This window comes from Scatophagus argus, chromosome 23 (assembly GCF_020382885.2).
Source record: "Scatophagus argus isolate fScaArg1 chromosome 23, fScaArg1.pri, whole genome shotgun sequence".
Lineage (NCBI taxonomy): Eukaryota > Metazoa > Chordata > Actinopteri > Scatophagidae > Scatophagus > Scatophagus argus.
The window spans coordinates 15754449-15768750 of NC_058515.1; the positions used below are offsets into that span (position 1 = coordinate 15754449).

The 14302-nt window shown below is 48.7% G+C and overlaps 2 protein-coding genes across 8 annotated transcripts in view; both read right to left on the reverse strand.

The window, feature by feature from the left end:
- Positions 1-22: 22 nt before the first annotated feature.
- Positions 23-7522, reverse strand: LOC124054912 (sodium/hydrogen exchanger 9B2). Of its 4 annotated transcripts, XM_046381441.1 has the most exons (15): positions 6169-7522; positions 5719-5784; positions 4906-4992; positions 4192-4291; positions 3890-4060; positions 3668-3810; positions 3456-3583; positions 3236-3317; positions 3009-3102; positions 2812-2918; positions 2577-2726; positions 2363-2471; positions 2134-2270; positions 1452-1626; positions 23-1348 (listed from the first exon to the last, which is right to left on the reverse strand). In XM_046381441.1, exons 1-15 carry the CDS (start codon positions 6229-6231, stop codon positions 1260-1262), a joined length of 1701 nt encoding a protein of 566 aa, XP_046237397.1. In that variant the 5' UTR covers positions 6232-7522; the 3' UTR covers positions 23-1259. The 4 variants fall into 4 exon arrangements, with proteins under 4 accessions (XP_046237397.1, XP_046237398.1, XP_046237394.1 ...); XM_046381442.1 differs by lacking the exon at positions 6169-7522 and having other exon boundaries at positions 4192-4235; positions 5719-5855; XM_046381438.1 differs by lacking the exon at positions 6169-7522 and having other exon boundaries at positions 24-1348; positions 5719-5855.
- A 379-nt stretch (positions 7523-7901) lies between these two features.
- Positions 7902-14302, reverse strand: part of corin (corin, serine peptidase) — a 16050-nt gene continuing 9649 nt past the window's right edge. Inside the window, exons 15-25 of one of the 4 annotated variants that reach the window (XR_006842505.1) lie at positions 14204-14302; positions 14005-14115; positions 13783-13906; positions 13417-13545; positions 11888-11937; positions 11404-11590; positions 11148-11310; positions 10966-11074; positions 10689-10822; positions 8484-10500; positions 7902-8423 (exon numbers count right to left, since the gene is read on the reverse strand). The exon at positions 14204-14302 is cut by the window's right edge and continues 15 nt beyond it. Coding sequence is in view for 1 of the 4 variants with exons in the window: in XM_046381423.1 (XP_046237379.1) it covers positions 10318-10500; positions 10689-10822; positions 10966-11074; positions 11148-11310; positions 11404-11590; positions 11888-11937; positions 13417-13545; positions 13783-13906; positions 14005-14115; positions 14204-14302 (1289 nt within the window). In the remaining 3 variants the exon portion in view is untranslated. Of the gene's footprint in view, positions 10501-10688; positions 10823-10965; positions 11075-11147; positions 11311-11403; positions 11591-11887; positions 11938-13416; positions 13546-13782; positions 13907-14004; positions 14116-14203 lie in introns of all 4 variants that reach the window. The other 3 variants (XR_006842506.1, XR_006842504.1, XM_046381423.1) reach the window with 3 other exon arrangements.

Below are 14302 nucleotides of genomic sequence, written 5' to 3' on the forward strand. Positions count from 1 at the left end.
CTGTGTGTGTGTTGTTCATGAGGGTGAGCTGAACAGCAGATGATATGAATTGATGATATGAATTGATGATATGAATTGATGACTGACTGTGTCTCTGAGAAACTGCACACTTTGACACATCAGTCTCTTATTTTGATTTATATTTGACGTGATTCTGATCCACAGCTCTGAAGCTGATTGGCTTCATCTATTGATCTTATGTCAATCAAAGCTGTTCTGAACTGATGAGAGGCCATCAGGTCTCCTCTCTGCTTGTGGTTCTTCTTCACATGTGGTCTTCGACCGAGTGCACAAACCAGACAAAAGTTTCATTTGAGTCATGGATGACTCAAAGCGACTGTTGATCCGATCGCCCGCCGCAGACGCTTGTGAAGAACAATGACCAGAAATGAGGAGCGTCTCCACTGATCTGTGCTGAGGCAGCATGAAAGACGTGATCTGACTTTATTGTGACTGAATTCAGATGTCAATCAGGGACACTGAACCGATTAGTGGACAGCAATGAGACTCATATCTTGTACTTAACAACAATCTGACTCTAGTAACTATGCATTCAAAAGTTCATTTAAGCAAAAGTAGTACAGTTTTTGAATAAATGTGATCAGTTACATTACAGTTATTGATTTCTAATCATTTTCTGTTGATTAAAGTGAGTATTGTCTTAACTAACTGATTGAGTTAAATAAAGTGGTAAATAAATGAAACTTATGTTCAACTTGCAGTGAGGAGCCTTTGTCTCCCCCTTCTGGCGGGCAGAGTAACTACACATATGATTTGGATGTGCTCCTGACACCACATGCTACACCAGCAGCTGCTCCACCCGTCAGCTCCGACAGACCAATGAGCAGTGAGTTCATCCAAAGGCGACTGCTGTCTTCTCACAGCAGAGCAAATCTGTTTGAGTGACTGACATCAGAAACATCAGCATTTTTAACTAATTTATCTAATTTATGAGAGTCATCTCAGACATAATGAATCAATAACAGGAACAAGTATTTGACTTAATTCTCATAATTTTGACTGAGGATGTCATTCTTTGACTTGTACTTACTTTGTAATTTAGTCATAACCGATTTAGTTATTTTTATATCATTCCTAACTTGTCGTCTGTTTGAAATGTTTTCTGAAGAGCCACAGCTGGTGACTTCAATGCCAAAAAGAAACACAGCAAAGACCTTTTAAACAGCATTTCTGAAACAAGAAAAGGTAACTTCAGGTACACGATGTGCAGCTGTCTTTTGTCTGTCCAATCAGAAGGCTCACAGCTTGCTCTCCAGGGTTACATTGTCTTTTTCTTGACCAATCCCACTGTTGCTTGGAATTGTGGCTCCGCCTTCTGCCTCATCTGCTGAGAGGGAGATTAGAAGTGTAAGCAAAAGTAAGATCTTTCTATCTGACTGTTTGCGTTAGGCCTTTAGGTGTGATGGGTTGATGTGGGTGTGTGCGCTGACCTGTGACCTGCCGGACCAGGAGGCGGGGTCCTGCGAGTCCGATACCCAGCGCTCCGATCGGAGCTGTGGTCAGGATGGCTAACACAGCTAACGTTAGCACGTCCAGTCCGAACTTAATGAAGGTCTCGTTCCCCTCCTCCCTCGCCATGTCCAACGCCTTGGAGCCAATAGCAGCCTGATACACGATGAACAGTAAGAACAAGTTGACACACATCGAGCGCTAAGATACACTAATTTCAACCAAATAAACATGAGCATGGACTCATTAGTCACAGAGGGAGTCCTGGAGATCACTATGGAAGGCTTTAACGGACAACAAAAAGGTTCTTGGGGTCTCGTGTTGTCATTGAACAGGCTGTAGTGGTGACTGAAGAGGCTCTAGATGTCATTTGAGTGGTTACAGGAATAATGTATCAGTATCTAATAGTCACATTGGAGGGTTAAAGGGTCCAAGGAGGGTCCTATGGTTGCTGATAGAGTTCTCACGGTACTTTTAGTGGTCCTGTAGAAGGTTCAAGTAGATATTTGGAAGGACTTAAGGATCCTTTAGGAGATTCTAGCCATGAGTGAAAAGGTTCTCGAAGTTGGAGGTTTCTAGTCAAAGAGGTTTTTATGGGTCTTTCGATGGTTCTTGTCAGTGGTGAGGTTCTAGAGGTTCTATTGTTGTGGGCCACACACAGACCTGTACAGTGGCTTTAGGCAGCCAGGCCACAGAGATGAAGAGTTTCTCCTTCAGGCTGAATCCTCCGAAATGAACCAGCAGGAAGGTGACAAGCAGGCGGATCACCAGACCAATACCGACACATGCCAGACCCAAACCTGAAAGCAGAGAGACAACAGGGTCCACCTGGTCAGCTCCAGACCAGGTCCAAGTTATTTCCTGTTTAAATGTTTGTGTTCATAGTTCTTACCCACTGTGCTCGGGCTGAGGTTTGCTATGGAGATTTCTGCTCCTATCAGTCCAAAGAGGAGCGGCTGGAACACATCCCAGGATCGACCCACCATGGCTGCCACCGGGACCTAAAGAAACCAGATTCAGTGACATAATCAGTAAAAAACCTGATGATGGTGCATAACCGGTGCTGAATCCAGGTGTTTAATCCAGATTAAAGCGATATGTGTTACCTTGTCAGCCTTCCAGCCCAGAGCAGCCAGAAAGGCCAAGACCAGCGTACAGAGACCACCAGCTCCGGCAAAACCAATGACATGAGTGAAGAAGACTGAAAATATGGACAGACCCAACAGCATGAGAGTCCTCCTCAAGACCAGGTCCTCCTGCAATGAGACAAGCACAGATTTAAAGAATAAATTCAGTTATGTTTACTTTTGAAGATAAGATGATATCAAAGCTCACCCACACCTGGTCTTTGCTGGGGAAGTAGCACAAGAACAGACCCAGGATCAGTCCAGCTATGACTCCTCCCACCACCTCCAGAAGACCCTTCAGTATGTTCATCCACGTAGAACCTGCAGGACAAACACAGCATGAAGAACAGAACGAAGTAGAACTGAAGGCAGTGTAATGGACCAGAACAGAGCCTGTTCTCCTGCAGAGACCTGTAGAGAAGGCGATTCCCAGGCAGGTGGAGAACCCTGTTATGGCCAGAATGTCATCAAAACTCCCAGCAGCCATCAGCAGGGTGGGGATTCCCTGAACAACAGCACAGAACATTGAGAATATTCACAGAAAATCAATGGAACAAAAACTGTCTCATCTCTCTGGGTGTCCACCTGCTCCCCCTGGTGGCAGACTACAGAATCAGCAGAGGTCAGACCAGGTTTACCTTCTCCACGCCGTATCCTTCTCTCTGCAGGAGCAACATGGACGGGACGACCACGGCGGGAGACACTGCAGCCAAGACAAAACTGCACACACACACACACACACACACACACACACAGTAGAATCTTACAGACAGAGATCACACAAATCTCCATTTACCTGTACAGGAGTGTGTGTCTACAGCTTGTGGTTGCATGTGTGTGTGGTTGTGTGTGTGTTACCCCAGTATGAAGCCCCAGACCCAGGGCAGACCCAGCAGGAAATGAGAAACCAAAGCAACGGTGCAGGCCTCCACCACACACGGGCCGATTGCAAGGCGCACACACACCGCCTTCAGACGACGCAAAGCCTGCGTGTACACACAAATACGGCAGGGTTACAAAGTGTGTATATTTTACACTGTGTGTGTGTGTGTGTGTGTGTGCGCGCTCACTGAGGGGTTGAGGCCCAGTCCGGCTCTGGTCAGGATGACTGACAGGGCGATGTTCCTCAGGGCTGCAGACCAGTGAGTGTTGATGAAGACGGCGTCGGTGACGTAGGGAACGTTACGCAGCAGCAGCCCTGCCAGCAGCATACCTGCAGCACACAGTCAGAGCACGCTCAGAACACCTGAACACCAGGTGAGAAGAGATCACACTGAGCTGTCGGGTCGTACCGAGCAGTGGAGGGAAGGGGGGCAGCGTGGGCAGCTGGATCATCCCCACCAGCTTCCCTCCCAGCACAGAGCAGATGAAGAGGATGACGACGCCAAACAGGTTCCCTCCAGGTAAACACTCACTTCCTGTGATGGACCAGACGACTCCGAACAGCAGAGCGAACAGACACACTGCACGCACACACGCACACACACAAACATTTCACGTTTTCTGACACTTTACGGGCTTGTTGAGGTTTACTCATCCAGACTTCCTGGTTTGGTTCAGCAGAAGATGAAACCAGAACAAAACTCTCACACACCTTTGGTGATGAGCAGGTTGACGAGTCCCTGCGGACGAGGACATCTGTCCTTCAGACGGATACAAGACGAACAGCATGAGGCCGAGTTGGACGCTGCCATCTTTACAAACACACACACACACACACACACAGGAGGTGTGAAAACGATAACAGCTTTACAGTCTGGATATTTCATGTTTATGACTGAGGACATGATTCACACACTCTTTGAGGAGGGACAGACATGTCAGTAGTCAATGTCCATGAATCAGAGCAGAGAGTCATCAGGTTTTAACTTCTCCTCACAGCTGTGGCTGCACCGCTAACAGGAGCTGCTAACTGCTAATGGACAGACTTTCACTGGTGCTAAGCAAACCTTTTAGCTTTGCACTGACAGGACGGCTCAGACCTGCAGACACACTCAAGACCTCCTGAACCCAGAGGAGTCCAGGCTGAGGACTGTCGCTGCAGTGCTCAGCCGTCCACATACTTCTGGCCCATATGTTGCATCTGCTCAGTCGCTGTGTTACACACTGATATGAAGACTATAACTGATCTGCAGTCAGCTGGAGGCAGAAGGAGCCTGAATCACAGCACCAGCCAGTTTCTATAAATAGTTGGACTTTCTCACAGTGTTATCTGAGGTGTGTGTGAGTGTGTGTGTGTGTGTGTGTGTGTGTGTGAGTGTGTGTGTGAGTGTGTGTGTGTGTGTGTTGTTGACCACCGACTGCTCACCTCTGTGGTGTCGTCCAGTTCATGTGTCTTCCTCCGAGGCAGAACTGTGATCTCTCTCTCCTGACTGACCTGAACTTTACTCCCTCGCTTCAGGTGTGTGTGTGTGTGTGTGTGTGTGTGTGTGTGTGTGTGTGTGTGTGTGGAGGAGAGAGAGAGAGAGAGAGAGAGACTTAGTGGAAAAAGGTGTAGGACTTTGTCCATCATGGCAGAGCTGAACTTGTGTGTGTGTGTGTCACACATGAAGACATTCAGTGTTGACATTAGTCATTGAGAAAAGAGCTGTTCAAAGCTGACCAATCAGATCGTGACCTGGCTGTCACATGACATGTATGTATGCATACTGCACATTCCTCCTTTTGTTCTTCCTGTTTTCCATCCATCATCCTCTGTCACATGTATCGTCTCATCACAGAGACCCACAGAGACACGTCACAGGACGTGTGGGAGCAGCAGTGCAGGGGCTTGTCAGCCTCCAGCCTGCCCTCTAGCGCCCCCTGCAGGACAAACTGCACACACTTCACTGGTGCTGAGAGCAGCTGAATCATCAGTGTGTCGCTTCTCCTGTCAGCACACACTCCAGTGTTTCAATCAGACTCATCTAACTAATAACACACTCTGCACACACACACACACACACACACACACTCTGCTGTGACCTCCACACCTCTGTACACAAACACACACACGCACTCACACACACACTCTGCTGTGACCTCCACACCTCTGTACACACACACACACACACACTCTGCTGTGACCTCCACACCTCCGTACACACACACACACGCACACACACACACACACAGTTGGTACCTCAGCTTGCTCCTGTCTGTCATCACTCATCCGACAGTAACGCTTGGTGGCTTCTTCATCCATCATCTGAAACACACACACACACACACACACACAGGTTATGTTCTGTGCCCTGCAGACTGATTTCTTCATGTGCTGAACTGCTGGCATCACAACACACTGCAGTCTGAAGCTCAGGATCCACAACACATCACCTCACACACCTTCAGAAGACACCTGCAAAGCACAGCATCATTCGCTGAAACATGTGAGGGGCTGAGAGAACACCTGAGCTGGTTCACCTGAGACTCATGTCAACTGAAACTACTGATAGACACAAAACATGACTGAAATGTGTGTGTGCTGGAAAGCAACACGGAGAACAAATGAGTGAATAATAAAGCAATAATGAGGGAATTCAGACAGCACACACACACACACACACACACACACACACACACACACTCTTACCTTCGGTTGATGAGGAGCTGCTGACTGGAACAAAGAGGAAAAGACGACTGACAACTTAGTCATCAGGCAGCAACAAGAGGCACAGAGTGTGTGTGTGTGTGTGTGTGTTAATGACTGCTGTGTTCGTCACTCTGCTAAATCACAGTCGTCTCATCACACACTCACAGTGCAAAGCCTGGCATTATGGGAACACAGGTAGCCGTCACGCTGTCAGCTGCACTAATACCAGACGGTAACACACACTCACACACACACACACACACACACTCACACACACACACACACACACACTCACACACACACACACTCACACACACACACACACACTCGCGTTGCGTTCATGGCCTCCTGCAGACACTAACACGTCTTATTATTGCTGAGATAATATCAGGTGTGTGTCATGACAGCTTTGTTCCACACACACTGAAACAGCTGATTAACACACCGCACACACATGACTGACAGCTTCAGACTGAAGGAGCCTCTGGGGGCCCACTTAAAGGGACACTTCAGCATGTTTCCTGTCACATGGAGAAATATTCTTCATTTTGGGTGTGAAACCAACAGCGAACGTTCGTCCTCACAGCCTGCGTGGATCACAGCCCGATTCCTTCCTTTAAAACACACCAGTGAGCCTCACTGTTGCTCGTCCACACACACACACACACACACACAGTTTATTCAGACAGGACCGAATGCAGATTCATCCGCTGCTGGAAATAGTCCCCAGCAGATGTGTTGCTTCCTGCTGTTTTCCTCATTAAAGTATAAAAATAAAAATAAAGTTTATTTTGAAATTTGGCCCAATGTCCTTCCTGACTGTCACCATCTGTTATCGTTTTACTTGCTGATCAATTGGGAAAATCGGTGAGATGATGATATGAATTTGTCAGAAGCCAGTCTGAGCGTGAAGACGGAGGAAAATGGCCGCCGCGTGATGGCGGTTCATGGGCTTTGAGCCGAGCGTCTCTTGTCTGTAACGTCCTCCAACACTCTGCTAAACTCACTTTTCAGCCGTCCAGATGTGATCTCATCTGGACGTGCTGCTGGGCGAAGAAAAGTTCATTTAAAACATTTAAAACGCTTGTGATTCTGAACGAGGTCTTCTCACTGACACACGACAGATTACGACTCGGTAACATCAGGTGACATGACGGCCGCCCGAGTCCAGTCGGAACTCAGTCCCATAAAAACCTCACTGAGACCCAAAAACACATCCTGGGCTAAAAACCTCCACCCTCCATCCTTATTTCAGGTGGAGAGGAAGTGGAAAAAGACTGACTGTTAGTGACGGGTCTGCATACAGGCTGTGAGTGACACACACACACACAGGCTACAGACACACACACACACACACACAGGCTACAGACACACACACACACACAGGCTACGGACACACACACACACACACACGCAGGTTCCAGACACACACACACACACACAACAGACACACACACACACAGGCTACAGACACACACACACACACAGGCTACAGACACACACACACACACACACAGGCTACACACACACACACACATACACAGACACACACACAGGCTACAGACACACACACACACACACACACACACACACATACACAGGCTACAGACACACACACACAGGCTACAGACACACACACAGGCTACAGACACACACACACACACACACAGACACACACACAGGCTACAGACACACACACACACACACACACACACACACACACACACACAGGCTACAGAGAGTGTGTTTAGTTTTATTGGTGGGACAGAAGGTGATACAAACCAAATATTCACAATATGTTCACACAAAACATTAGAGGTTACAATCTGTTCATTTAAATCAACAACAACACTTCATCTTCATCATCATCATCATCATCATCATCATCATCGTGATAACAAAGTCATAACAGCTAAATCAGGACGTGACATCAGCAGCACGCACACGAATCCCATACAAACATACGTGTGCACGTGTGCACGTGTACGGTGACTGTAAGTTCACACACACACACACACACACACACACACACACCAACAACCCTGTGTTATAAGCGTGACATACAAAAAAGTGTAGAAAAATACTCTTAAAAAACCAAACACACAAAACAACAACAACAACAACCACTTGGAATGTTCTGGATGTCAGTTAGACGTTAGCTGTTGGGCAATTTATTGGGCAATTTATTGGGCAATCTGTTGGGCAATCTGCTGGACAATCTGTTGGGCAACCTGCTGGACAATCTGTTGGGCAACCTGCTGGGCAATCTGTTGGGCAACCTGCTGGGCAATCTATTGGGCAATCTGTTGGGCAACTCAAAAACTATTCAGTCAACCACACTGTCACAGCTTAATTTTCTCATTTCACTGAAGGAGGGTCAGCCAAAAATGTTAACAGACCTCTGCAGTCAGTGGAACTTCAGTCTGGATTGGTTCATTCGAAACGTTAGCAGTTAGCAGTTAGCAGCTAGCAGTTCTTTACATCGTCACTGCTTTGACAGAACGCTTTTCTGAGTTAGCCCAGCCTGCTAATCAACTTTAGCTTCAGTCTCTAGCTGGTCAAAAAACATTACACAATTGGATCAAATAGTTGAGGCTTACAAAAGCTAATGTAGCTTGCTGCTAAGATTAGCAAAATATAGCATCAAGTAATTATGTATGTTGGTGCTGTGTTGTGTTTGTGCTTCACATTCTAGCTGGCACTAATGTGGCAGTTCAGTACTTGTGTTAGTAGGCCTGCTAGCAAACTTAGCAAAAGCTAAAACAGCTTACTCAAAAGTTGACCAACTTGATGGGACAGGAGCTAAAGCCACACTGCTAACAGCATGAATCACCACTGACCAGTTAGCAATATGCTACAGTTATGCTTTGTTATTTATCAGCATGTTTTACACATTTAAATCAATGTTGTGTGGATAAAGCTCACTGATAAATGTTGTCCATCACAGTTGCCCAGCAAAGTTGCCGGTGTGTTAAGAAGCAAAACTCTCTCTGTCTCGCACACACGTACAGTACGACAGGTAACAAAGTTGTTTTTTCACTGCTAAGTTTAAGTACAGGCACTACAGAGTGAAGCATTGTGGGAAGTCGAGTGCTCGGCTGGTTTGTTTTAGCTAGCAGCTTTTAGAAATTCAGAGCAGAGCACCTGAACGTTGTGACGACGTTTTCATAATTCAAAGTTTTAACACTCAGAGCAGAGGACTGGATGATGTTCAGAAGATGGAGTGTGTGTGTGTGTGTGTGTGTGTGTGTGTGGGAACTAATAAGGAACAGTTCACGTCCAACACACACACTCAACACAACACATAAAGCCAACAAAGAGCTCAGCTCACGTTGTATTGATGCAGTCATGAGTCCAGTTCACAATCATAAAAACATCAGGAATTTTAATTCTCCGCCTGCCAACGAGCCACCAGTAAAGTAAAAACCAATCACATTTATGGAAGCAAAGAAAGTCCACAATAATTTACTTTTTGTAATCAACCAACCACCACTGAATACCACCGAGTTTACAGCAGCGAAGTATTTCTGAGATGTGAAGCTCGTGGAATTGTTCCATAAACATAATTTTTTAACTTTACTCGATTTTTAGGTCATAAACGACTAACAGGCTTGTTTACATTCTTTTGTCTTCTTAATTGTAAAGCTGAATTTTCTGTCTGAAACTTCAGAATGGAGAAAGCAGAATTTAAACCACATAACTACAGACTCCAGCTACTTCCAAACACTTCAAAACTACAAATACGTCATCGCTCGTGGACCCGACAGACGAATAATACAAATGTTATTTAAATATTAAAAGTATTCAGCAGTGGCTCAACTCCTCAGCTGTCATCATTTGGCCTCTTTTGCTTCCATACTTTTCTGAGCATCAAACCCAACGCTGAAGAGTAAGAAAAATAATAATTCAGTGTTAAGTGAAGGTTAATCTGAGCAAAGTCTACTCGCTAACTAGTTAGCATCTGTAGCACTAGCTTATCCTACAGCTCGTCCAGCAGTCAGCATCTGAAGGCTGCCAGGACAGACAGAAGAGGCACAGGTAGAGCAAGGTGTGTGTGTGTGTGTGTGAGATTAACGATGACATCACTTCCCCCTGGAATGCTGAAGACAGGAAGCAGCGAGCCGGGAGCAGGAAGTGCTGTGTGCGGTGTCAGTCGGTCAGGTACGTGTGGATGTAGATCTGCTGCTGGATCCAGGGCGTGAAGTGCGTCACGTTGCTGTACACTCCGGGTCCGAGCACTTTGCTGAAGCACACGCTGCCCCATGACGTCAGGCCGAACAGCGTCCAGCGACCGCCGACGCCCTCGCACACCAACGGGCCGCCGCTGTCGCCCTGCCCGCACACACACAGACACACACACACACAGCGATTATGAGAAACAATCTTTACTGCTGAAACAAGTGATCAGATTTACGGCTTCTCTCCGATTTAACGTTTTCCATCAGAACGAGCGTGAAAATGAAAGCAAATCGGTTAGCGGCTCCTTCACGAAGCCGACCAGATGCTGGTGCAGATGTTACCATGCAGGAGTCCACGGTTCCAGCGTCGTAGCCTGCGCAAAGCATCCTGGGAGTTATGGTCTTCATGTCGAAGTACGACTGACACTGGGACAGCGAGATGATGCGAACCTCCCCTTCCTGCAGCTTAAAGGGCACTGGATACACACACACACACACACACACACACACACAAGCATGCACACACACACACACACACACACACACACACAGTGTGTTCTTACCCTGTCGGCTGTCTAAAACAAACGAAAACCTCAGGAACGTTTGTGTCGTCACTCACTCCTGTTGCCCATGTGACCCCAGCCTGTGATGTAACAGTAGGAGTCGGGCGAGGGAAGATGGCCGACCTCGGGCAGACACACGGGTCTGACGAACTCCGTCTCCTCGATCTGAAAACACAACGGCCGATCAATCCCGTCCTGTCAGCACTGATAATCAACACCGCGTGTGTCCGTCTGTCACCTCGGAGTCCAGCTGCACCACGCTGATGTCATAGTCCACCACCGCCCGGTTGTAGCGCGGGTGCACGATGATGGAGCGCACGCCGCGGCTCTGACTGTGAACCCCTGGATGGTCCAGGTTGTTCAGACCGAGCACCACCTTCCACAGCTCGGCGCTCTCCCTCCTGGCCACACACACACACGCACGCACGCACACACCTTCAGTGCGACGCTCCACACACATCTTTGTCCCTTGAGTGTGTGTGTATGTCACTTACCCCTCGAAGCAGTGTGCGACGGTCAGAGCCCACCTGCGGCCAATGAGGACGCAGCCGCAGACGTGGCCGCTCTGACCGCTCTGCAGCGAGCACTGCCAGGGCCACGCCCCCCTCCGCGACACACGCCCTCCCAGAATCCTCTTCCTCCTGTGAGGGTGAAGGCCCACCGCCGGACGCAGACCGCAGTCTGACGCAGAGGGAGAGGAGGATCAATAATCGACCCAGAACACCTGGAACAAGTCTCACCACAACACGACCGAACGCTCGAGACACGCGTGTCATTGAACGTCTCTGACACAAAGTGTGTTTTCCTGCTCCTAAAGCTTCTTCGTCACAGTAAACCTTTTCTTCTTTTCTTTGTTTTGGACTTTGGTTTCTGTGTTCTGATGTTCTGACTAAACACACAAACCTCTGATGATGTCATGAACTCCTCAACCTGCCACTACAAGTCAGGGTGCTGACATGAAGGAGGCTCAACCTTTACCTTCTCTGGAACACAGCACGGACACACGCCTCCGGGAGTGACACGCGTGGCTGCAGGACAGACAGACAGGCAGGCAGAGAGAGAGACGGGCAGAGAGACAGGGGGGAGGGAGAGAGGCAGAGAGAGAGAGAGAGAGACAGGCAGAGAGAGAAAGAGAGAGAGACAGGCAGGGAGAGAGAGAGAGACGGGCAGAGAGAGAGAGAGAGAGAGAGAGACAGGCAGAGAGAGAGAGAGAGAGGCAAAGAGAGAGAGAGAGAGAGACAGAGAGAGAGAGAGAGACAGGCAGAGAGAGAGAGAGAGAGAGAGAGAGGCAAAGAGAGAGAGAGAGAGAGACAGAGAGAGAGAGAGAGAGAGAGAGAGAGGCAAAGAGAGAGAGAGAGAGAGACAGAGAGAGAGAGAGAGAGAGAGAGAGGCAAAGAGAGAGAGAGAGACAGACAGAGAGAGAGAGAGACAGGCAGAGAGAGAGAGAGAGAGAGAGACAGGCAGAGAGAGAGAGAGAGAGACAGGCAGAGAGAGAGAGAGAGAGAGAGACAGGGAGAGAGAGAGAGAGAGAGAGGCAAAGAGAGAGAGAGAGAGAGGCAAAGAGAGAGAGAGAGAGAGACAGAGAGAGAGAGAGAGACAGGCAGAGAGAGAGAGAGAGAGAGAGGCAGAGAGAGAGAGAGAGAGAGACAGGCAGAGAGAGAGAGAGAGAGACAGGCAGAGAGAGAGAGAGAGAGAGAGAGAGACAGGCAGAGAGAGAGAGAGAGAGAGGCAAAGAGAGAGAGAGAGAGAGACAGAGAGAGAGAGAGAGACAGGCAGAGAGAGAGAGAGAGAGACAGGCAGAGAGAGAGAGAGAGAGAGAGAGAGACAGGCAGAGAGAGAGAGAGAGAGAGGCAAAGAGAGAGAGAGAGAGAGACAGAGAGAGAGAGAGAGACAGGCAGAGAGAGAGAGAGAGAGAGGCAGAGAGAGAGAGAGAGAGACAGGCAAAGAGAGAGAGAGAGAGAGAGAGACAGGCAGAGAGAGAGAGAGAGACAGGCAGAGAGAGAGAGAGAGGCAAAGAGAGAGAGAGAGAGAGAGACAGGCAGAGAGAGAGAGAGAGACAGGCAGAGAGAGAGAGAGAGAGAGACAGGCAGAGAGAGAGAGAGAGACAGGCAGAGAGAGAGAGAGAGGCAAAGAGAGAGAGAGAGAGAGAGACAGGCAGAGAGAGAGAGAGAGACAGGCAGAGAGAGAGAGGCAGACAGAGAGAGAGAGAGACAGGCAGAGAGAGAGAGACAGGCAGACAGAGAGAGACACAGTGGTTATGAGATGCAGCAGGAAGCTGGCGGTGGAGGACAGGATGTTGAGTCGGTTCAGCAGCGTCACAGATGATTTGTGTGCAGTTTTTCCTGTTTGATGCTTTGGTTTTTCATGGCTGAAGGATTCACGGCTCGTTCAAAGCTCCAGGCCTCTGATGAGGCACCTCAGATCCCGTCTGGACCAGGTCTGGGCCAGACCAGGATCTGAGGAGCTCTCGGTCCGGAACCGTTTTGGTTCTGATCGGACTCAGTTACCTTCGCTTCTCCAGTCGGGCCTGCAGAGCAGATCCGTTCCGCAGGTTCCACTCAGGATGGACGTGTAACCAACGGCGACGGCCTGGCACGCCAGGCTGGTCGGCTACCATGGAAACAGAGGAGGGAACTCTGGAGAAAAACACATCATCATTAATAATAAGCAGAATAAAACTTCCTGTAGCTGCTTCAAAATAAAAGCCCTCTGGCGCTTCAGCTGGCAGAAACCATTCACTTATTAACGAGGCTTTTATAGTGAAACACACACACCCGGACTGAGACACCAACACACAAACTCCCGTGGGGACCGACTGAGTGTGTGTGTGTGTGTGTGTGTGTGTGTGTGTGTGTGTGTGTTACTAACCTTACCCTAGTCCCAGCTGGTTGCAGGTCAGCACGCTCAGATCGTGGTTCCACTCGTCTGCACAGACCTGATACTCTGCTGCAGTCCTGAACACCGTCAGGACAGAACCCGATCGATCGGACAGAGACACTGGAGACAGAACACATCAACACAACCCGATCAACGACCCCGATCACAGCGGACGAGAGACGCACACGTGCATGTGTGTGTGTGTGTGTGCGTCGCACCGCAGCTCCACTCATCAGAGCTGTCTGCACAGTGTTTCTTCCCGTCACACCACAGCGTCCGATGAACACACTGATGGTTGTTGCAGGGCAGCTCGTTGTCTCTGCACACGGCTGAGGAAACGTTCACAGGAACCTTCATCAGCTATCAAACCACCACAACAGAATCCTGACTGCATCTGAGGACAATCCACACACTCACAGCAGTTGGCCTCGTCCACCAGCAGGGGGCAGTCTGGGAAGCCGTCACAGATCATACTGGCTTTGATGCACACCTTGCTGCCAGGACACTCCCACAGAG